This window comes from Colius striatus, chromosome 10 (genome assembly GCF_028858725.1).
Source record: "Colius striatus isolate bColStr4 chromosome 10, bColStr4.1.hap1, whole genome shotgun sequence".
NCBI classification, from domain to species: domain Eukaryota; kingdom Metazoa; phylum Chordata; class Aves; order Coliiformes; family Coliidae; genus Colius; species Colius striatus.
In genome coordinates this window covers 32,368,026-32,391,854 of record NC_084768.1, presented here as the reverse complement: position 1 = coordinate 32,391,854, position 23,829 = coordinate 32,368,026, and the positions used below count along the sequence as shown (strand labels likewise).

At 45.0% G+C, this 23,829-nt stretch overlaps 2 protein-coding genes across 4 annotated transcripts in view; one reads left to right on the top strand and one right to left on the bottom strand.

Moving 5' to 3' along the window:
• Window positions 1–467: 467 nt before the first annotated feature.
• Window positions 468–21,045, bottom strand: DPH5 (diphthamide biosynthesis 5). The gene is made up of 7 exons (XM_010210367.2): window positions 20,714–21,045; window positions 17,812–17,936; window positions 14,434–14,542; window positions 4,761–4,881; window positions 2,758–2,797; window positions 1,620–1,723; window positions 468–715 (listed from the first exon to the last, which is right to left on the bottom strand). Exons 1-7 carry the CDS (start codon window positions 20,846–20,848, stop codon window positions 492–494), a joined length of 858 nt encoding a protein of 285 aa, XP_010208669.2. The 5' UTR covers window positions 20,849–21,045; the 3' UTR covers window positions 468–491.
• Window positions 21,046–21,144: 99 nt separating this feature from the next.
• LOC104553923 (uncharacterized oxidoreductase ZK1290.5) overlaps window positions 21,145–23,829 on the top strand; it is a 40,520-nt gene continuing 37,835 nt past the window's right edge. For all 3 annotated transcript variants that reach the window (XR_009819354.1, XM_062003551.1, XM_062003549.1), the window contains exon 1: window positions 21,145–21,248. Coding sequence is in view for 2 of the 3 variants with exons in the window: in XM_062003551.1 (XP_061859535.1) it covers window positions 21,173–21,248 (76 nt within the window). In the remaining variant the exon portion in view is untranslated. The remainder of the gene's footprint in view (window positions 21,249–23,829) is intronic.

Genomic DNA, 23,829 nt, shown 5'->3' with positions numbered 1-23,829 from the left:
CAAAGAACATTCTCCCCTGCCTGTTCACTCTCCCAAGTGCAAGGTGGATACAGACCTAACAGGTTTTGCACGTTAATGGTTTCTGTTGGTGAGAGAGTTTATGGAAAGTTGAAAAGCAATGTAACATCTAAAATGCTCTGCTAACAATGTCTGCAGTAGGCTGAGTTAATGCACCACAGCCAAAGTGATGCCACACACTTCTGCAGTTTCCTGCTTGCACTTCTTACCCTAGTCGGCACCCTAAGGCTGATGCAGATGGCAATGAACTGAATCAGGCAAAGGGGTTTAAAGGTTTCTGGAGGTGTTGGAAGCTGATACCAGCAGGTGCAGTTTGTAGCCTCAGGTTAAGAGCAGGCCCCTGTTCCTACAGTGTTGCCTTTTGAAGCAGTACACAATCTAACTGCACTTGAACAAGCTCTAAATGATCACAGAAAATGACTCTATGCTGACATGGAATTAGAGATGGATTTAACATTGAATTGCTTCATTTTTTATTTAAGTGGTTCTTTGAAATGGTTTTCAAAACTGGTTCTATCTACAGAAAAAAGCTGAAGCATTTCTAGTTCCAGAGGATGCAGAGTGCCTGTGACAACCAAGGACTGTAGTGGACCACCCAGTTGCACGGAGCACAGCTGAGACAGGGTGCCTGAAGCAATCTTCTGATCCGGGGCACCCACACGGGCCAGGCCGACACAAAGTGTGTTTTCAGTAATTCCTGCAAGAAACAGGATTAAGTGCTTCATTTATTGACTTAATGGTCCTGTCATAAATGAACAAGTACTTAAAGCCTAAACACTGCTTTCTTAGACCTCCACATCATTGGGGTGGCTGAGAAAGCAGCTCGCTCTTCAAAGACAATGCAGCTGTATCGTAGGGATGTTTATAAGCCAGAATGGGAAGGCAGCAGAAACAGAATGTGAAACTCATCCAGGAATTGTGCTCCCTTTGAGGAAAGTGCTGCTTCTCACTCATTCTATGTAAAGGATAAAGTGAAAGGATTTTCACTTTTAATGGTATTTAAGGCATAAACTTTTGAAAGGAGGAATGTCACTAGATGCATTTCGATTAGAACTTTCCTGTAACACAGCTGAGTCACCTTTACAGCTGCTGTGATTTCACCCTTTGTCTTAACCATCTTTTACAGTTTGCTGTGACTGGTGTTAAGAACTCAAGGTCAAAATCAGCATTTTGCATCGCTGGGTTAACCTGGGTTCGTGCTGGTGTTCATGTGGAGCAGAGGGTGAGCAGTCCAAATACAACAGCAGAGATTTTTGAAGCTCAGCCAATCTGAAATGCTCAGAATCCTTCCACCTCCTGCCACTCTAACGGATCAGCCAGCTCACAGTTAAAGATGGACAGAAACAATCCAGGGTTACCCAAGTGAGGCTTTAACTAAACCCCCTGGAGCCACTAGTGCTCGTTCATCTGTGCCCACTGAACTGCACTGTGCTCAAGCTCTGCCAGACCCATCTCCTGACAGGACTGAGGGCAGCCCAGCTCCACCACAGAGCAGGAGGATGCTGAGATTAAGAGGAAAGGAGTTGAGAGGCTCATCGTGAAGTGTGACTTGGGAGGGGAATAGAATAGAAGAGAGAGAGGAAATGTTGCAGTAGTAGTACCTGGTTCTTCTCCTTGGAGCCTCCTGTTGTGAATAATGGCAAGAAGCTGTTCTGCAGCTTGATTCACACTCATATAGCGTGGTGGCTCATAGATCTTTCTGCCTCTGCAGGGAAAGAAATGAACAATAATTTCACATGTAACCCATTTCATTATTCCTAGCTTGCTTAACAGTTTATTTCAAGAACCCTCTACCCCAGCAAACTGAACTCAAACAGGCCCAGGCTCTCAGGCTCGGCCTTTTATACAAGAGTGGAGTTTGTAAGGAAGACAGAAGTCTCTTGTGCTCTGAGCACACCTGTGGAACAGCAGGGCCTCCAGCTGGCACGTCATTTGAGTCCTGAAAGCAAATTCAGCTGCTGGAGGCAATATGTGAGTTTTGCAGCTACTCCTGAAAGATGCATTAGGCTTAAATTCAAGAGCAAAGTAGTGGTTTTCTGTCAAATGGCCTGCAGACAGATGATTACAGACTAGAAATACGTTCTTAAATGAAATGCTGCGTCCTTTGCCAACTGTGGGTTCAGTCAAACAGATCGTGTTTTGAAACTCCAGAATAAACAAACCTCAATGATACTGTGAAGACTTCACAAATGTTAATTTGGACCAGAGTTACAGCTTGTGTATAAAGTAACCCTTTCTGTTTGCCACTGTCAAAGCACACAGATTGCAGAGAGATGATTTAAGATGTGGCAAGAGCTTTTCTGAACACAGTTAAATGAACTTGGGAGCATTTTCCATGGCTTGCTTCTTTAGCTGTTGTAAAAGGCTGGTATGGATTCAGTGCTTCACACTGTTTCTAGCCCCTGTAAGGAAGAATGAATTCAGCACGTTTCACCTACTAATCTGTTTCAGGATGGGACAGAAAGTAACCCTTCATTTGCCAAGCAGAAAGCTTGTCCCATTCAGGACTAACACTTCTGACAGGAACAGTTAAAGAAAAGATGCTGTGCTGCAGCTTCACTCAGTTGCTATAAATAAAGGCAGGTCCTGGTGTAACGGACAAAAGCCTGTGGCCACTGTGGAGAAGGCAGGTAAGTTCAGTGTTAGATTGTGGGCAAAGAACCTTTGTTCCTTGCACAAAAGCCCCTTTGTAAAGACACTGTGTGTGTATTTCTATGTATTTTCAAAATGGTGACTCACTTCATTAGATTCTCCAGAGACTGCTCCTTCACTTTAATATCTGTGGAACAAAACAGATGTTAAAAGGCAGGGTTTCTCCACGCTTCCCACTTAAGCTTCCTATATAGGCAAAGCTTAGTTTAACTGGCAGAATCTATACACTTGATAACATTTTTGCTATTACAGGGCTTTACATTGTGCTGTTTCACCTTAATTCATCACAAAGTGTAGTGATGATGCACATGACTCTACCCAAAGACAGGGCAAGTTTCACAGAGTCCAGAGCACCAGCAGTGAATGAAAGTACTGCTGGGTATACAAACAGCAGGAATAGCTCCCCCAGGATAGCTCCATGGCAGCACGTGTAAGCACACCAGGGCAGTGGCACTAGGCTGTGCTCACACAAGGTACAGTGTGACTGATGGGCAGCAATTACATCAGGGCTGTGCAGGAACCTGGCTTTCGTTAGCACTTCCTTCCTGTTCCCATCAAAATTCAGAACAACCTTCTGTTATGGGGAGAAAGAAAGGATTTGGGCACAAATGCAATAAAGGAGGGGTCAGGTAAGGCTCATATCTGCAATTTTATGGAACTAAGGGGCCACAGTCTCTCCAAGAGGCCATCATCTGTGTTCAGGTGCCCCTCAGACAGCAGAGTGCAAGCTGGGTACACAGTGTGCAATTCAGGGGGTTTTTAAAAGTACTGCTCAATTATAGACTCATAGAATGGTAGGATTGGAAGGGACCTTTAGAGATCATCCAGTCCAACCCCCCTGCAGAAGCAGGGTCACCTAGATCAGGTCGCACAGGAACACGTCCAGGTGGGTCTTGAAGCCCTCCAAGGAAGGAGCCTCCACAACCAACTACTGAACCGTCACGGCAGTGAGGAAAGGGCTTTACAATGCAGAGCTGCCAGACTCTTAGTGCACTGTCACAAATTGCTTACATGTCTGTCAAGTCACTTTGCATTCAGAAGCTCATCAGCATTAACCTTTTTATATCCCATTTGCTGATCTGGTCACCCAGTTGGATAAACAATAAATACCTGGACCAGAGTGACCAAGGGGCACTACAGGAACAATTCATTTGGAAGGTGGAAGCTCTGAGCTGTGACCTACACCACGGTGCAGGTGCCTGTCCCTGAAACATGAGATTCCTAATTCAGTTTTCCCGTTTCAAAATGTTCACTTTCTCACTACTGCATAAAAAAAGTTAATAGTAAAAAGGAAGGTGGTTATACAGAGTAGCTAAAGAATACTTGAGCATATTTACAGCTGTAATTGTCCTTGTTTAAAACACTCGTGAGGTCATCCTTTAAAACAAATCACCACGGTTCTGGTTTGCAGCCAATCTGAAAACAACTCTCAAGACACTGGAAAGTTTAATGTGCAGTGATGCTTACATATTTAAATTGTTTCCTGCTCAGGACCCCCCCAGTTACCACAGGGTTTGTCTGTACTTAAAGTACTAACTTATTTAGCACCGGGAGTTCCAAGCTGTGTCTGAAAGGCGACACAAGGGTATGGAACTATAGATGCAAATATGCAAGTGTCCTGCTGTTTATAAGCAGGCAGTTCCATCATCTTTAAGGAGTCCCCTGGGCTAGCAGAGTTACTCAGAAAGTGGCTTTCAGCTGAGGATTGCTGGGCAGGATGAGGATCAGAGGACCAGGGGAGAGCCTGGGGACAGGTTGGGTCGGGGGAGCATCATTCCATTTCGGCTCCATGAGCAGAGCTCTGTGAGCAGAGAGCTGGGCCTCCTGCTCCTGTTTGACTTCCACAAAGGCATCATTTCTTAGGGATTTTCTGAAGAGGAATTAGGAAATTACTGGCTGCAGCAGCATGGGCAGTGGCTGAACTGACTCTTCAGTACACAGGTGCTAACCTTCCAATTTTCTGGTGTGTCTTCACAGACACACATGAGCTGAGAACGTTTGTTTAATCACAGACTTCATTCATCCCTATCAGTATTGTTTCTGGGCAGGGGGAAGATGGGAGGCAAGGAACCAGGGGAGCTGCTGCTTACCAAGTAAGCACAGTGTGTGCATTCCATTCTGCCTGTTCCTCTCGATCTTGTCAAAAAAGCTCTCTGGCTTCCACGTATCTGTCCAGAAGACTATGGAAACTGTCTCTCCAAAGTTGTACAGCTGTAAAACAAAGAAAAAGCAATCACACACATACACAATAAGAAAAAAACCTAGTAGAGCGTGGTTCCTTTTAAAAAAGCTGCTCTGTGCTGCTCTGTGCCTCTGACTGGTTCTAGTGCATTCCTTTGCCTTCTCTTTGACAGCATCTGTAATTACTGAACTGGTTTTTGCTTCTTCGTGCTCTTTTCCCTTTAGCCTCCAAACAGTAAAGAATGAGTTAATGAGTAATGGACTACCTGTAAAGTTCTGATCTATCTCTGCACTCCCCTCTCCACTGCACAGTAACTTTTCATCCCCATTCTACTCTTTGTTACTTAATTCTGAAGTCCTTTTAGAGGCAAAACTTTGTAAGACTAGCACTAGAATTAGTACTTGTTATTTCTGGTAAGGCTGGGCAACTTCTAATAATGCCCTAATACCTATGAGGTTTAGCTTCTACTGATACAGTGGTATTTGCATTAAAACAGCACCTTCCTGCAGATGAGAGCTGTACCAGGCAGAAGTTACAGTCTAAACAGGCATCGGATACAGACGTCTGGAGACAGCGACAGATTGTGCATGAAGCAGAGAGGTGCCACACTGTTCATGCATTCATGGTAAGCAGACCGTCCTTGGCAGGTTCTGTCCTACATCCTCACTGATGTAATTCATTAAATAACACCATTAATTATCACGTGTCCCTGGTCTTGGTGGGGCAGCTGAAGCAAAGGTTTTGCCAGCCATTCGCAGCGACGCCAAAGCCCAAGTCCCGCCTAACCTGAGGCAGCATTTGGCTCAGAAGCTTTTGTAACCAACTTCAGAAAGGGCAAAACCATGAAGCAATTTTGGTCAGTTCAGCTCTGGAATGGGGCCATCCCAGATGAATTTCACAGCCTGCCACTATTGTCTCTGCTCGAGCCCACCAGAGAGACAAGAGCTACACAGACCAACCTCCCCACTCTTTGTAAACCTGGAAGGAAAAACTGCTTTTGCAAGCCCACTACAGGAGGCACTGTGTGTTCTGGCAACAGAGAAGAGGGCCCTGTGCTGAAGTAGCTCTGGCAGCTCCGTGCCATCCGGGGATTCCCCTGTACATCCTTATTTTGCCGTGGCATCAGGTTGTGGTTTTTTAACTCCTTTATGCTGGCAGAGCAGAGATTCAATCAAAGCACAAATGTGTTTGTTTCCAAGGGGCCAGAAGCTCAGATTTTAACCCTTCATGCTGGTAGGTCAGTGTTTATTCAAAGATTCCTGGAACATTACTGAAAACATTTCCTCTTTTCACTATTTCATCCTAGCGCAGGGACAAGAACACACAGCGTACATTTCACAACCTGCAGCTGCTGCCAGTAAACTAAATATAGGTCCAACCTAGTGAATTGCTCCCGATGTAACTATTTCAAAGCTGTGTTCTAGAAAAACAAAAAACAAGCTATGTTTTGCCTGTTTTCACGTGGCTAGCCAGAACTCTATCCATTTTGTACCACATCTGAAGAAAAGCTTTAGGAAGGAGGATTTTCTCTTTCTTCTCTCCCCTGTTTGAGCATCCAGGAGCAAGTTACTCTTTAATCTCATTGGCAGTCCACCATCAGTCATCAACTACTGCTGACATGTCCAGTACAAACCGAACTAAACTAGCTCACCATCCCCTGGAAGCCACTGCAGTCATTTCCCAAAGAGCAGCGGCCTTCCTTCAGCACAGAAAGTGGCCTCAATTAACCTCCAATCTTACCCTGGTCCCTTTGGCATTCTGATAACCTGAAGGAGAGCAACTTCCACCTCTGCCTTTTAGCAAAGAAAAGGATGTGCAGAAATGGGCAAAATGTTACTATCAGGTAAGAGTTTTGTTGGGAATCAGATTGTTCAAACCACTCTGCCACAAATGAAAAACAAGCTGGGCATTCAACCCTATACCCTACAGCACTTGTTCTAATTGCTGTTTTCCTCTTTTCCATTGATCACTGCAAAGATTCTCCATCATCTTTGCCAACAACAAGTTCAGCAAGTTACCCTTTTTGTGTGAGCACTGCCAGTCAGACTCACTGAATCTGCCCTTTGTGTAGCAGGTTTTGCATTAAAACTGAAGTCTGAAATGCCAAAAACCACTCAAATGCTTTTGTCAGAAATGGCCTATTCAGTGGAAACAATTTCAGGGCATCTTCCCAAAGCATTGATATCACAGAAAACTGCACTTACAGTCTCAAAACCCACACTTGCTTGCTCAGCAGCTGGACAGCACAGAAGCAGCTTCTACACCAACATGATGGAGCGGAGCGTGTTTTATTAACCTAAAAACACCTTTGCAATTTATACCCCTCTACTAACTAAAAGCTTCAAAAGAAGAGATGGCCTAGCATTAATGCATCCATGTTTTTACCTTAAAGAGGGAGAAATGCTACTTTGGCATCTTTCTGGAACACCACCCATCTATGAATGCTGAGACAGGGAAGCAATACAATGAACAAACCAAAGCAATACCATCAGCTGTGCTTGAGTGCTCGTGACCAATTGCCTTACGAGCACTCCTACAGATACAAATAGTTCTCTCTCATCCAGCATTTGATCTCTGCAGACACAGGCACTGCTCTTCCACCAGACTGAGGAAGCAACACTCATCTGGAGCAGAATGACATTTTTAACTCTCTCCCTGTACCTCATGTGGACTCAGCTTGTTGCTAATCCAGCTTCCCATGCTGTGCTCTAATTTCTGCCTCTTGAAATCTAACACGAAGTATCAGACTTTGAAGAAAAGCCCAAGAGAGCAGTAAGTACCAACAATTCCTCTGCTGCCCTGAGGATTCAGCAGTTAGGGCGGACAGTGGGGCTGCTAGAGCAGAACCCACTGAAATTAAAGCCCATTCTTTCCACCACCCAGGAAAGACTGAATAGGGCCCTAAACCCCAAACCGTGCTTGTCGGTGGTCTCAAACTGTGACACTTGTTAAGCAAGGTGTATTACAACACAGCTAAGAATTAATGTCATGCTTTGAGGTTGTTAAGAAGTTTAACAAGCCAGTGAAAGCTGTGTATGTTTCCAGTGAAACAGGGATGCTCCACGGTTGCTGGCACAGCCTTAAAGAGAGGCAGCAGCAAAGGAAGGTCGCAGCCGTCTGCTCCGTGCTGCTGCTGCGTTAAGCAGCTGGGTTTTAGGAGTGGGCAAGGTCCATTCTGTACAAGCTAAAACAGCTCAAGCATCACACTTGCACTAATCCTCACGCTTGTTAGAGTGCCCACATTCAGCTGAGGCACAAAAGTGCCAGAATTCCAAAGGGCTTTCAGTGAAATGGTTGGACAGACATTTTGTGCCCTCGGCTTGGAAAGGAACCTTCTCACCTTCTGCCCAATGCTCACAAACTTCACAGGAACATTTCAAAAGGTCATTTTGAAAGACCTCAGTCTTTGGAAATACCCCTCCCCCCACACACACCCCAAGTAGTAATTGGCTTAAGCAAAGCTTTGTGCACTCAAGTTTTGCAATGCAACAGCTGGAGTCAGAAAAGGAAGCCAGAGCTCTCCAAAGCAATGCTCTGTCCGCTCGAGTGCTTTGCCTCTCACAAAGTCCTGCAGAAAAGCTGCTCCTCATCACCTCAGAACAAGCTATAACCTATTTTATTTACACACACATAATATGAAAGCATTGGTGAGACCTTTTAGTACTGAGCTGCCTGTTTTCATTTAGCACTTTTAACCCTTCTGTTAATGACATTTCTTATTTTACTTGTTCATACCAGCAGAACTGATTGCTAATTGAGGGGCCAGAACAAACTAGGAGAGCAAAAATGCTGACCCTGACCTCAGCTTGGGGATCCTGCCTGCAAGTGCAAGTGCAATGAAACTACTGAGCAACTTCATTAATGGCCAGTCTGAGTGATAACAGACATCTGGAGCTGTCCAGATCAACAGCATTCACTTAAAATACTGATGTGGCTAATCACCACAAAAATATGGGGCATAAAAAGAAGGAACAAGCTGAGGCTAAATAGGGAAATCAAAAAAGGAAGATCCCCCCATCCCCTCTAAAATGTACTAAAGCAAGCAGGAGAGGAGACACGAGAGAATATGAAAGGTCAGTAAGGCCACAGCTGCAGAGAAACCAAGAAGCAAACATTTCAAAATGCAGACATTTATTTTTACAGCATCCTTCCCAGAATTGTTGCTGTATCAGCTGCAGTGGTGACACAGCAATTCTTCAGCACGAGCCCACCAGCTTTCCTAAAGTTTCAGACAGCTTCAGAGCTGGAGATGTGTCGGGAGAAGAAGGTTAAAAAAAACAGGAGTCCTCTTATCATGACATTTTTCAGATCTGGCAGCTGTTTACACATGCAAGTGCCCCTAAACCCTGGGGGACTGAGAGGCTCCTCACCCATGGTCTGTGCTGAGGCGCCCACAGGCTACGCTGCGGATAGTTCTCGCAGGACAGGTGTGTTCTGCAGAGCCTGATCCCATCCCACTGACAGACACCAAGGGGCTTTTTCACCTATTTCTCAGTGGAATTTGGAGACCCTAGAGCACCTTGCATTAGCCCAGGTTGCTTCTTGATAAATCCCAATGGACCTACACAGAAAAGCTGAACCATGTTTTGTTGAGCCTTGTCTAAGAGTTTTAACGTGATGCTGTGCAACGTTCATCCTCAAAAAGAACAAGCCACGTTTCCCCCCTTATCCTCTGTAACTAGCTAACATCCTTCCAGACTGTTGTACATCACACTAAAGGGCTCCTGCTCTCCTTTACATTAAATATTCTTGACTGAGAGCAGCTTAGAAGGTGGGAGAATCATCAACAGAGGCAGCGAGAATCAGTCAAGCTTCATTTTTGCTTGTAATTGGTCACAAGAAACAACCACAAGCCCAGCTCTAGCCCTTTACACTACTGTATTTGGTACCACAGACCTTTAGCAACTTCAAATGCCTCTCATGAGAACTTTCACATGTAAGTTTTTGCTATTCACACCCCAGGCTGTGACTCCTTGGTGTACTGCAAGCCAACAGATTGGCTCAGCTGTCCCAAAAACCTCCAGTCACCTTCGTGAATGCCAGAAAAAAAGGAACTGTGATGACACGGTGCTTGGCTGTGAGAAGCCCACTCCACATGACTGCAGTCTTCAGGAGGCAGATGAGACAAATCACTTTAACAGCAGCTGAAGGCAAGACCACCTTTATCTCTTGGCTGTGTCCTGTACCAGCACTTAGGAAATAAGCCCTCCCCAAACAGAACAAAATTCAGCTATCGAGAGCCTCAGAAACTCCAAGCAAACTTGAACAGGACAGGATTTTCTCTCCAAGGTGATACCACCTTATCTTTAATAACCTCTTAAGACTCTTCCCAGCAGCATCACACAGTGGTTCCTCCTCACCTTGGTCACTTGGGTGACTAACCTGAAACAAAGTTGTGATTAAATGGATGTTTCTGGGTCATGTTTGCTTATGCCAAGTGGCACCAAGTTGAGCAGCAACTGTGGACAGTGCAGTAGCATGACCAGCACTGGTTTAACCTGTCTGTTTGAGAAACAAATGCCAATTTTAAAGGGCTCAGAAACTGGTAGTAAGTGTGAAAACCAACCAGTGCTGGAAAGTGGTTTAACTGTCAGTTAATATTAACCGTTTTGTGTAGGGCCCCTCCTATCAGAGTAAAGGGTATTTCTGAAGATCAGGGCACAGAGAGAGGGTGGAACTGAGAGGTTCCGCTCCCACAGCTACTACAGGCTTTCTGTTTGACTCTGAGCTCAATGAGCATCCTTCAGCTCCTGAAAACCTGTTCAGTGAAGGCTGCAAGGTACCATAGCAAGCACTGCTTTTGCACAGTGATCAGCTGGTAGTGAAAAGGCACAACTGTCTTATAACTGTCTTACCCCAATTACCTGGGCTGCAAACAAAAGAAATGGAGATGAGTCACTGAAAGAAACAAGGGGACATGCAGATGTTTGTTCTGAAGCTATTCAGGTGGAAAGTGGGTATGTCTCAAAAGAAAGGCAGCTCTTAGCCACGACCTGTGTGGGTTTTTTTCCTAGCTACCCCACCAAATGATAAAATAAGTGCTTTCAGAACTAGCAACAGCACTGTCCCAGGAGTGGGTGACTCATTTTAGGCTTCTGTCTCATCCCATGGCCTGCCTCTAGCTTTGCACTTCAGTTCTCAAGCCTTTTCTTTTATAGTAGTGCCATTATCTCAGGCCACTGCGAGTTGCATCATTCCCACACATGCATCACAGGTCAGTATGATGCAGTTTTGCTCAGGTGTTGACCAGCCAGATGCAAGCTCTAAGCTACATTACCAGAACTGGGCCAGAGAGAGTTCTGTCCGGAGAACTCTGCTCTGGCCAGGGACCTTCCCCAGCTCACCCAGGTGTCATGCAGATTAGGGAAAAAAGGTGTAAATTAAAGCTCCTGAGTTTGCTTCATTCTAGGGCCAATCAGTCCTGTTCTGCAAAACTGGGTACAGATATAGCCATGGAGGTCAGGCTGGGCTCTCCCTTTGTTCTCACTTGCAATGCTGAATCCCAGCCAGAGAGAGAGAGAGACAAGGCAATGCCTTGCTCACAGGGTAGCTAAGCAGTGGTAGAACAGAGCTAAGCCTGTTACCTAAAATACTAAGTTTTCCAAAGCCATGGAAACACAGTGTGCAGCTGCAGCTGAGGAAAGCTGAACTGTCTCCCACTAGAAGTGCTCTCTGAGAATCTAGGCCTTTCCCTGGGGAATTCTGTCCCCTCTCCCTGACTTCCCTCGCCACATGCATGGACACCAAGCCATCTGACTTCCTTCACTGGTGGTTGCTCCCCACTGCAACAGGAGTCAGAGTGATCAATAAACCTACTTTTTTAGACTCCAGATGAGAGAGGTGAACCTGCAGAGAACATGCTAAGAGGCACTTTCACACAGGCACCTCTGCCTTCTCAGCCCCCAGCCATATTCATTTGCTCTTGAGGAAAAAGATGTTCTTCAGAGCACAGCCAGAACGGGATGAAAGAGGCAGCCACAGCAAGCCATAGAGCCTTATGTCCAGTCATACTAGTACTTTGCTAAGTCATGTTATGCCCTGCTTTCAGCAACTATAGCTCACTGTATCAACCTGTGAGGGTCACAAGGCTTACTTTTCAAAACTAGGAAAAAACCCCAAACCCTGTTCTTTGTACAGTCCCAATCTTCACCTGTGCAGCCTTCAAAACAGCTGCACTGGATCTGTTCAATGGGCAAGACAGTAAAAACCAAAAGTGTTTGAAAATAAATATTTACACTTACAGTTTCTTTACAATTTGTCAAGAAATCTGAGTTGAAGGTGCCAGACCACCACTAATGCTCTGCTGACTGCAGTAACTCACTGTGGCACAGGAAAACTGCACAACAACCAGAATGTTGTTGTCTGCACAGAAGCATTCCTCTGATGACAAGAGACGTGTTCTTTGGTGACCAGGCTGGGCAGTAGCTGCAGTTCACTGAGGGCCTAATCAGCAGTTACAGCCCACTTCACACATGGCTTTCAGAACAGCCTATAAAGGTGTTTCCTGTTTTTCTCTAGTAAGAAAGAAAGAGGTTTTGTATCACAATCAGATTAAAACAAGAAAAAAAGCCAAGCCTTTTCTGTGGTGAAGCAAAAGAGGAATCCCTGCTACACTTGACAGCAACTTTGCAACGGGAAAAACAGTAACTCCAAAACTAAATTGATGACAGGAGGCTGCCATGAACATAAAGGCTGTTGGAAGAAATGATTAACTTCCACCACAACTCCAGTTAAATCACAGGCTGCTCTTCTGTGAGATACCCCTGCTGTTTATGCCTGTAAGGAGCAGTGAAGAGTTAAAAATACAGCTGGTTATAGTCTGTCCAGTGATACAGTACGATCACTAGGTTCCTAAAATGCTTTATACAACAACAGGAATGTTGACTTGGGAGAAAGCAGCCCCTCCCAAGCCAGGATGAAAAAGGGGACTAATGCCAGAATGAATAACATCACATTTCCTTCGTGGTCTCTTCCCCTCAGCATGAGATAAGGAAATAGTAAACTAATCTCCAAAGCTCAGCTTATGTGAATAACCTTAGGGACTGTTTGCAGTACAGTCACAGTTAGTTTTGTGCTCTGCCTGTCTGTCAGTCAGCCTGGCAGCTCTCTACCTCTTCCTGTGCCTCGCTGGAGTCACGGGGAAACAGACTTTGGGAAAACTTGGTCACCTGTTCTCTTGGGAAAATCAGCCCTGCATCCTCCTTCCTAATGAACATAAAACAATAGTAACAAGACAGCAAGTAGCAGAAACTCCTTGTCAACAGCTTTCAGCAGATGCAAACTGCAGCAGCATGAGCCCCCACCTCATCTCCCACGTTCCCTGCCCCAGCAAGGGCAGTCGTGTGGCAGCTGCCATCTGTCTGCTGTACAGATTTTAGACACCTAGGATCCCATTTCCTTCCTAAGAAAGAATCTTGCCAGAGTCTCATAGCTGTAGGCAGCTATCAGTAAGAAGGTGCTCCTGGGAAGCACTCTAAGGCATGGGAATGCTGTGCTGCTTTTAGCACTCCCCTCAGAGCGGGTGTCAGTGCTGGGCCAGGCAGAGCTCTGGCATCCCTACACCAAAGCCACACACAACACCCTCCTGACTGAAATGGAGCAGCATTGAAACAAAGCTCTTGGAGTCTGTCAGTGTAAAATTGAAGGCATCAGTTGTTTGCTGGAGTTTTTGAAAAGGTGTTATTTTAAGGTAGGGGGGAATTCTGCTCCTTCAGAGGGGACACGCTACTGCTCAAACCCTCAGCTCCTGTCTGCACTGCACCAGCATTCCTCTGCTTGCTTTCACTTTTGGTAAAGCAAGAGCTTCCCATACACAGGGAACCAATTCTGAACGTTGAGAGGGCAGGTTCTGTGTTAAAGTAATGAATGAAAACAAGAGGAGGAAGCTTCAGCTAACTTTATGTGACTAGCTATGATACACATACTGCCATAACATTTTGATGAAGGAAAAGTAATCATGAACCTATGCAAGTGTATCAGGAAGCAGTGAAGTATTTTCCTGGGGATGTTAGACCTTTTCCACTTTAAGCATTCAAGAAGCACAACAAAGTGTTATTTGTTCATCCAGCCCTTGGCTAGGCAAATGCCTCCTCTCTTGGCAGATGGGCAGAAAGAGAAGACAGGTCAACCCCAGAGAAAAAGAATGCCGCATATACAAGAGTTTGGACTTGGTTACAATCTGAGTTAGACATATAGACAGACAGGCTTGTGCATCTCCTCCTTTGACAACAAGACCAGCATATTTATCAACGAGATAACAACCTAATTTCAGGACAAACTTACCAGGCGACCATCAGTAGTAGACGGAAACCAACATGAGCAAAGCTTTATCTGTGAAATAAATATCAAAGTGTCTGGGGGCAAAGGGAAGTCAGAAAGCAGAGAAGAAATGTCACAATTCACTTTCACATGAGCCCATCCAAAGGGGTTTTTGCTGACTCGTAGCAGGCTGAGAAGGGAGTGGTAACAAATCCTGACAACAGAAGCAGGGGGTGGCTACAGATCTTCAGACTTCAGATTGCAACATGCACTGCTACAGCAGCAGCAGAGCAGTTGTGGAACAGCATATACAAACCCATTACCTGTAAACCACAGCAGCCCACTGCATTCATTATGGAGGCATTATGAATGACCGTGTATGGAACCCCCAGTTTCGCTGCACGGAGCACTAAATCACTGTGTGTCGTGGCCCTGTGGCAAGGAAAGAAAGGAATTAAAGTCACCAAGTGTTACTAGCATTATAGTTTGCTTTAAAAGTAAAATGAAACCCTTCACAACTAGTGCCAAAAGGGCAACAATAACTTGACTAATTGTTACAGGAAAGTAAAAGCTCCAGTGAAGGCTTCCAGCTGTCATCTTCCCCAGCTGAAAATACAGGAGTCCTCAGTACCTCACAGGTCTTTGCAGCTTTCTGGCATCACTAGGACTGGAACACCAACACAATTGTTACTTTTTAAAGCAGTTCTGGCAAGTACTTGAAAAGCAAAGCTTCATTTATCCTTTTCCTTCTGCAGGTGTCTGTTGGACAGCAGCTGGACTGTAAAGGTCAGTTCTATCTGCCACGGACTGCCACAAAACTCCAGTGTTTCCTTACTCACTGCACAGCCAGACCTTCTCCCACCTGCACCAGTGCATGGCAGGAAAGCAACACACCCAACCAAGGCCTTTGGACAGATTGAGGTAAAATGCAATCAATACTTAGGCAAAACATCCTTAGACTAAATCGACTTTGATAATGTTTCAGCCAAATTACTCAAATTAACAGTGTCCAAGAGTTTAAGTGATCAAGTTCATTTTGAGATAATTAAGGAAATTCCAGTTAAGCTTAGGAGTCAGAACTCAGCTAAACTTGGCTGCAGGTCTAATGCTCAATAAACACCTGGCAGCGATTGGTGCAGGAATTACTGGGGCAGTATTTAAACCGACTGGGATTAGAGTTCTTTTGAGGTAGTAACTATATACAGAGCCAGCAAATCTGCAGCAATGTCTCCACATGTTTCTTGCCTGCATGTGTGCTTACATACCTGCTAGGCACTCTGTTTTCCATGGCAAATATAAAAATACACCTACCCCTTGCCTAAATTCATCAAACCTGAACAATGGCCTTAGCCATCTCATTCCCAAGATGTGCCACCCATTTCTGTGTGGCCATTCCAGGGAAGGACACAAAAAAAGAAACAGTATATGCTGATCAGTATAATTATGTAGGAAGCCTGGCTTTGACCCTGGCCTGGATCAGTTACCCTAAAAGAACTCCTCTCATTTTTTGCCTGGTAATTTTGACACTCTGTGTCTGAGCAGCACCAATCAGCAGGTCAGGTGCTGGCAAGGATATAAAGATCAATTGTTTTAAAATAGATCAGTTTCACTGGAAGAAAAAAAAACAGAGGAAATTGAATTTGGGAATGCAGAGACTCCAACACAAACAGGCTCCCAGACCTGGGAAAACAAAGTGATCTAAAGCAACACTTCAGTTAGTAAACAAACCATGCTCCTGACTTCCATAAGCAAAGGTGACTGAAGAATGCCTGCTCCAAGAGAAGGACTAGGTTACAGCCTTGTACTGTTCCCTTTCACATATGTAGGACAAGGAGCACTGGAGGATTTTGTGGTTATGCTAATACTGACCACGGGACCAGCTGGCTTTTATGCACTGAAATTGGCTCGAGCCAGTATTTTCTCCCAATAGATCTGTCTATAATGACTGTAGCTAGAAGCAGAAGTGCCCTCACGAGCACTTAGCTAATAACATCAAAGGCTGCATGGAGCCAGCCCTCTGCACCCAGAGGAATGCCAGGATGTGCCATCACTGATACAGATTTTAGGTTCTGTGGGTAGTAGCAATATGAATGTTAGCACCAAGCTGGATGAAGGTGGGCTTTCCAGTATACTGCCACAATTGGCAGGTTCCTGCTGGCACATCCACAGGTGGTACCACATATGCAGATGTTCACTTGCAGTGAACAGCAATGAGAAGACCAACAGGAGCACAGCTTGTTTTATCACTTTAACCACTAACCACCAGCACCCAAGGTTCCCTAAGGCTGCCAAGTACTGTTCTCACCTGCAAACAGACTTGGAACTCTACAATCGGCTGCAGTCACGTGGCTTCTATCCTTCCTTCTCAGGCCAGAAGCATTCAGTACCCTTTCCTAGTAACCTCTTAGGACAGAAACACTCAGTACTCTTTCCTAGTAACCTCATGAACCCCTAAATCCTTAGGGCTCTGTGTGGCCACGGGAGCAGTTCTAGCTGCAATGTTAAGAGCTAGGAAAGTAAACATTTAGAGGGAAGCAATTCCTTTCCAAAAAGGGCAGTTTTCTGCAATGGTGTAGTACACTGATCAGAACTGAAGTGTTTTCAAACTGCAGCTAATGATAACTGAGGCGGAGGGAGATATTGCTTACAAGTAGCAACTGCATTTCCATACATGTAGGTTGGTTTCTTAATCTTGTGTACTTACTTACCAGTCATTGGATTAGAGCACAAGGGTACAGGTAATGTGGCTCTGCACTCTGCATGAATCCCAATCTTAATGTTATCATGCACTGGAAGCATAGTTAATATTTCTGAAATACAGCATCATCTGCCCACAAGTAGTAGCTCAATCTATTATTCTCCTGCTAATTCCCTTCAACCTGTATTTACATAAATTATGTGCTTTTGGCAGATGTGCACACTGCTCCTCTTTTTCATAAACCCGCTCCATCCTTCCCACTCACAAACAGGGTGCTCGGTGATTTGATTTTTCTGCTGCCCCTTAACACTGTGGTATAAATCTTGAATCACCAGCTGGAGACTAAAAGCTGTTCTGTATGGCTTGACATTACAGATTGATGATGCCTGACTGAAAAGACAGAAGGAGTTGCTTCTGGTGATGGAAAAAGACGATACCTTTCAGCAGGAAGGAAAAGTGGAAACAAAGGGCTTAATAACCCAACGTGAGAAAACATTTATAATGACAGAAGTGATTTTAAAAACCAACGTACATCAAAGCAGCAGCACTGTACAACCAACAATCAGTACTCACTCTAAACCAACGGAGCAGAAGAGCTGCAGTCTGTAAGTACAAATAGCAACTAAAATACTCCCTCAAAATAAGTGGCGCATTTATTAATTGTGTTGTATCCTCGAATTTCTTCTGTTAGCAGATAACAAAGTTTTCTCTATAAGAGCTAGCAAGGAGAGTGAAATGATAAAATGACTGCTGAAGGACAGATTTACACATCTCAGAGGGTCCATGTTCCTATCCATAAAGGACATCTGGGCAAGGAAGCTCCAAAGCAAGACAAAGTGTCTTTAATGCAGTAAAAAACACACAAAGACACAAAAAGTGCTTCTGGTCTGAAAACCCACTTCTTCACAAAGAACTGCAGTTATGGAGAATGACTCCTTCCTACAGAAAAAAAAAAAGAGAGTGACTGAGGCACAGCAATAGTTAAAACGTTGCTTTGTCTTACCCAAAAGGGTCACCAACTACAAGAAAGGCGACATCACTAGCCGCCGCTTCTTTCAGAATGCTGTCTGCTTCTTGTTCCACTGTTTCTCGGTCAGCCAGGATCAACTCTTTTCCATAAAACTCTTCCTAGAAATTAATAAGAAACACCAAAATGAGACACTTGGAAGCGTTTTTTTGTCTCTCTGGGTGCTCACTCAAGAACACAATGAAAAGGCCCACTTTATTGCTCTGCCCCTGCCTCACCTCCCTTCACGGGAACACCTGCACATCCATACAGCAGCTCCCAACCCGACAAAAATTAATCAAGATTATTCTGATATTGACACGGGTTTTTATGCCTCCTGTGTCAGGTGAGCAGCTGCTGCAAAAGTAGCTCAATCACACCAGTATACTGAAGGTACCTAGCAGCTGTATTTAAAGGCAGGATGCCTTACAAGCCTCTCACGTGTCTGAGCCTCTCAGGTTAGTTATAACGCTGCCATCAAACCAGATACAAACACAGCAATAGCTACACAACTGAGCTTTATATTTTTCCTTAACACACTGTAACTAACCACATCTAAGGAAAGATTTCATAGTAATCCTCCATACCCAGTTCTCTGTAAGAACTACTTTCCTGTGTATGCTGGTAAACACGTATTTGATGGTGTCTTCTGCTCTTCCTCAGCAGCTCGGCAATCATCCCATCTCTTTGTATGTTTTAAATGCATTTATCTCCAGAATTAACCTCACACGTGTAATAAAACTTGTTAGTTCTAGAACATGTTGTCTGATCACCCTGAGCAGACCTCTCTGTCACGGGCCACTATACATTTCATATGCTCTTTACATGATGACATAAAAGGGTTTTGTTCCAGGGCAGAGACCGAAAAAGCTGGTTTTGTTCTAAATAGTATTCAGAAAATTGAGTGGAATTATGAATATTAACAAATTGCTGAAACTATTAAGTCACATACAGTCCAGAGAGATATTCTTCTGACTTCTCCTGTGCCCTCAGTGAATAGCTTCATTTTTGTCCATAACAAATAGTCAACTGACAAGAGAACCATCCTACTAGTACAGAAGCAGGGTAGTGCCTCCACAGAATAATCCATCCTGTAGCCAGAGTACTAGATGTGGCACCTTCCTTACTGGGTTTGGTTCCCTTTTCTGAAGATTACTTCCTCACCATTTTTGTATAAGTTTATGTTTGTAAAACGAGAAGATCCTTTTCCCTGTGTAACAGACTGCAACCTGTATGGACTTGATAGAAAGGGGAGCAAATACATACATAAGCAGATCTTGTATCTGCGATTCAGCATGAGGTATGTCCTCAACAGACTATGACAAAATTTGACCCCTCTATTTGTTTTTATTAGGTATCTTACACTAGGTGCACGTTGGTGATAGTACAGCACAACGGGACTTGCTCTGTAAAGCAAAGCACTTGGTGCTGAGAGCTTAGTGACAGTGCTACACACGTTTTGGTGAGTTTATCACTGGACCAGAGTAATTTTTTTTGAGATCTGACTTTAAAAGCATCAGCACAGGATGATTTCTATACAACCCCTGCGGGAAAGAACCTATTCTTTATTCTTGAGAGCCTTCCCATGACTTTCTATGCTGCTCAGGAGAGACTGACCTACAAATTACTAAGGAAACCATGCAGCACTGTCACTTGGATGTAAACTGGGATGTATTATCAACACTTGGTGATTAATTCCTGTATCACCTCTGAAGCCAGTTTCAGGTGAGACAGCATCTTTTACTGTTTTTATTGATCACTTTTACAATTACATCACCTTTGGGACTTTAAGGTTTCCAAAAGACTTAAAAATCAAAGCAAACAAACCCCCCAAAATAACCACACCAGAAATATTCAGCTTTTTCTATTACTTGATGGTTTATTTTCAGCTGGCTGGGAATTCAGCAATTGTTTTGACAGCAAATGCAGGTTTTGCAAAGTGCAAGTATCCAAGTATAGCTTCTATTTTTGCAGTTTTCCAACCGTCCAACAAAAACACACCACACTTTGTTCTGAACGGATTCTTTGCAATTCAGATTGCTACATTACAGTGAATAGAAAAACGTGGAGTCTGTCTTCATTTCAAAATACAGCAGATATAGCAGAGATGGCCCCAAATATTCTAGTCCAGCTTGCATCTGGAAATAACATAATGCTGGCTACAAGTCAAAAGTCTGACATGCTGTATGTACATACACGTATGCATACAAGTACACCGTGACTATACAGCACACAAGACCCAGACAGCATCTCTGTACAGTACTGCACAGCTGATTTGGAGGCAAGATCCCTGTTCTGTGGGTAGGTGAACTCTTTTTTTTTTGTGTTATTTCAACACCAAAGTCATCAGAGTTACAATTTGTGAATGTTTACAACTGTCTTCTTCCATAAGGTGTGTTCACTAACAAAAAACCTTACCTTTGTGTTCAACAGCCCATCTCTGAACTGTGTATGCTCAAGAAGTCTCAGCCTGGTGAGACAAGCTGGCCCACAAGGGAAGATGGAAATGTGAGACAGTCAAGTTATTCCTCCCAGCAGGCAGGCATGCTCTGACACCTCAGGCTGACACTGAGGTTCAAGGCTCCAAAACATGTATTGTAATGGTATTATGCCTTTCCATTTCCTGTTTGGTTTTAAACACAGCTGATGTTTTTCCTAAGCAACCTCTCCAATACTTTGTGACCTCCATACGCTGCTAGAATTTGGGATGAAAACTAGTGTCAATACTTACAGGGAGGGAAAATCTTCTCACAAGTTAGCAAAACGACTTCTCCTATAAAACAGTCTGTGAAGGCCACATGCATTCGATTTCTGTGCTTCTCCTGCTGTTCCTGCCCCCGCACCCTCCCTGCTCCTCGGAGGCGCCGCGGCCGTGTGCCAGAGCAGCGGCCAGACCTACCAGCGCTTCCTTGCCCACCGTGAGGACGGACGTGTAGGCCTCCAAGTACACCCTGCGGCAGCGCCTCACCGCCTCCAGCCCCTTCACCGTGATGTCCTCGGCATCTCCCAGGCCCAGCCCGACCAGGTACAGCATGCTTGGACAGGCCCTCAGCGCCGCCGGCACCAAGCATGCGGGGGGGAAACGGGGATCGCGCCGCGGCGCCTCACACCCCGCACCGCCGCCAGGACCGCCGCCGCCACCCCGCACCGCACCGCGGCCAGGACAGGACCGGGACCGGGACCGGGACCGGGACCGGGACCGGGACCGGGCCCGCCGCCGCTCCGCTCCCGCCGCCGCGCCACGCGCAGGTACCCGCGCGCTGCCGCTGCCGGCCACGCGTTTTCCGCCAGCCGCGCAGAGGCTGCCGGGAGTTGTAGTCCGTGAGGCCGGGAGCGCGGGGGGCCGCAGCCGTGAAGGATGGCAGCGGCGGAGAGGGGCAAGTGCCCCGCGCTGCCGCTCGCCAACGGCCGGTGCATCCCGGTGCTGGGGCTCGGTAAGTGCCTGGCGGGCCCGGACGGACTCGCGGCGGAGACGCCTCCCGGGGAGAGGCGTTGTGAAGTGGTTGGGGGTCACCGCCGGGCCAGGCCGGGCCCGGCCGCCTCAGGGTTTGGTGCTGCTGCAGGCCCGGGCTCGCCTCGGGATGTCTGGGCTTGAGCCTCCTCCTGAGCTCGGCAGGCACCGCGCCCTTCCAAAGGCTCGCTTTGTTACAGAGGGAATCCTCATGGTCCTGTTAAACGGGACCTTGTGGGGCTCTTCCTGCAGCAAGGCAAGCTGGAGGACCGGTGCCCCGGTGCTGGCAGAACAAACGTCTCCTGCTTCCCCCGGGGTATCATTTCAGGGTCTGGTGGTTTGTGTTTTTTTGTTACGAGCAGACTTTTCATTAAAACAAGAGTTTCAAGCCCGAATTCATCTCATTGGAAGGTTGTTAGAGGTTGTTTTGTCAGCTGCACCTGTTGCAGTTGAAAGCCTGTGTAGGAATCGCAGCTTGTGGAGGGTCTGAAGGCCAGTCCCTTGTGGCTGCAGGAACACGTGGGCTGTGTGTGTTGAAGGAACCCAAGTGCTGTTAAACCCCAGCAGTACATCAGAATATGGCATGTGGTTATTTTCTTTTTTTCTTATTGAAAGCCAAGGTTTGTTGACATTGCACTGAAGTTCAACAAACACATGTCTTAGGTTGTTCCTCAAAGGCACGTGTGTGACATTTTAAATATGCTTTTAGGAGAGAAAAATTGCCTGAAAAGACAAAAATGCAAGGGGAAATGAATTCTGTAATAACTTACATTTAATTTTATTATCAATCATGCAGTGAGAAGCCCTACAACAGAACTAGTTTGTGGGGAAAAAATAGAAGTCTTTATAAGTGCATGTTAGTTGTCTGAGTTAAGGTGAGTAATAGGTTAAGAAAGCTGTTGGCATTCAGTCCTAGCAAAACAAGACTACAGGCTACCCAGAATACATTCAGGCAGAAAAGATTCCTTTGTGCTGTCCACCAAATAGCACACTGCTTGCTGTCCTTTCATTCTGTTAGTAAGTAGCTGATTGTCAAGCCTGAATTCAAACCGTGGTAAAGGATGAGAGAGAATGAAGCTGGGAGTTTTCTGGCCCAGTACCTTCTGTTAGGTATGGCTTTCAATGAGCTTCTCTTGACTTCAGTGGTGTCATGAACAGCAGGATTTGATTCTTTGGCATCACTTGCCTATTCCTGTCATGTTAGACTCACACTTGACATATTGTCTATACATTTTGCAGCTTGTTGAGAATCTTGTACTAGATAGGAACCAGTCAGGTAGTTTTAAGAAATCCTTGACAAATAATGCTTAACAATGCAGATTTAAGAAAAAAGGGTGGGGAAGCTCAAGACTCACCACATTTGCATTTGTGGTTAAGCTATAAATACCAGCTTTACCCTTTATCTATGGCGAGTAACTACTCTTAACTGCTCTTTTACAAACTAATCCTTATTATTGTTACAGCCTTACTGCATTAACTAATGTTTGCACCCCCCAAAAAATTGCCTATAGAAGAGGACCATTTTCAATGAGGATGCATTTTATGCAAGGCCATTTTATGTACAATTTAAGGTTTGGTTGTTTCTTTGGCATTTCTTATCCCTGTTAACATGCCAACATAACTGTTATCTATGAAAAGTCATCTTTGAGATAACTGGTATGTATTTTGTCTCTGTTACCACATAATCTTTCTGAAAGGTTCGGAGAGAGTGAGATACATATGCTATGTTAGGATGGTTGCAACTATCCAACCATATCAGTTGGAAGGCTACTCAAATGGCTATGCAAGTTATTTCCAAGTGATGAAACCCCTTTGGTAGCATCTGAGAGCTGGAGTAGGAGACACATAACATTTTTCTCTGCCAGACCATACAAAGAGCACAACAGCAGCCTTAGGATAGCATTCGGATAATATCTATTCTTTCTGTTCAAGTTTCAGTTGTCCAGAGGTGTTGGTACTGGGGTTTGGGCAGTTTTGTTGGGTTTTTTTCCTCCCTTTTTTTAAGTTGGATTTCCATGTCACAGCTGCTTTGGCTTCCAGATTTGTGTAGGACAAGTTCAATGTGTTGGTCAAGGTTTGGTGCAAAGGGGGAGGCAGGAGGTAAGAGATAAAGTCATCTCTCATTAGGTTACCATGCTCTTTCTGATGCTCTGCACTCACACAAACTGTTCTTGATGACAGGGTCCATTTCCATTAAAATCTCTAGGAGACAGATGGATCTGTACGCCAGAGAAGGCTTTGCAGTCTGCAAAATCTATGAGCACCCTGAAAGGTTACTTGGAATAACATGCCAAATTCTGTACATCCTCAGATCTGTATTTACTTAGACATATGTTCATACTCTGTTGCATCTCTCTTGTGTCCAGCAGAAAGACAAGTCCACTAACACTCGTAAAACAAGCTGACTTTCCTAAGACACAGCCCACCTTTGTGTTAGAAATATAATCTGCAACCAAAGTTTTACTTAACCGAGGAAAATAGACTGCCTCTTGTTTATTGTATTATCATAAAAATTGTTGATGACTTTGTGTTTCATATGGTTCATTCCTAGCAGTGTGTTAGCC

Coding starts and splice junctions, on each gene's coding strand:
- DPH5 (XM_010210367.2), bottom strand. CDS start 20,848: ATGCTGTACCTGGTCGGGCTGGGCCTGGGAGATGCCGAGGACATCACG. Junction 17,937..20,713: donor CGGTGGGCAAGGAAGCGCTG/GTAGGTCTGGCC, acceptor ATTAATTTCTAG/GAAGAGTTTTATGGAAAAGA. Junction 4,882..14,433: donor TGGGCTGCTGTGGTTTACAG/GTAATGGGTTTG, acceptor TTTGTTTTACAG/CTGTACAACTTTGGAGAGAC.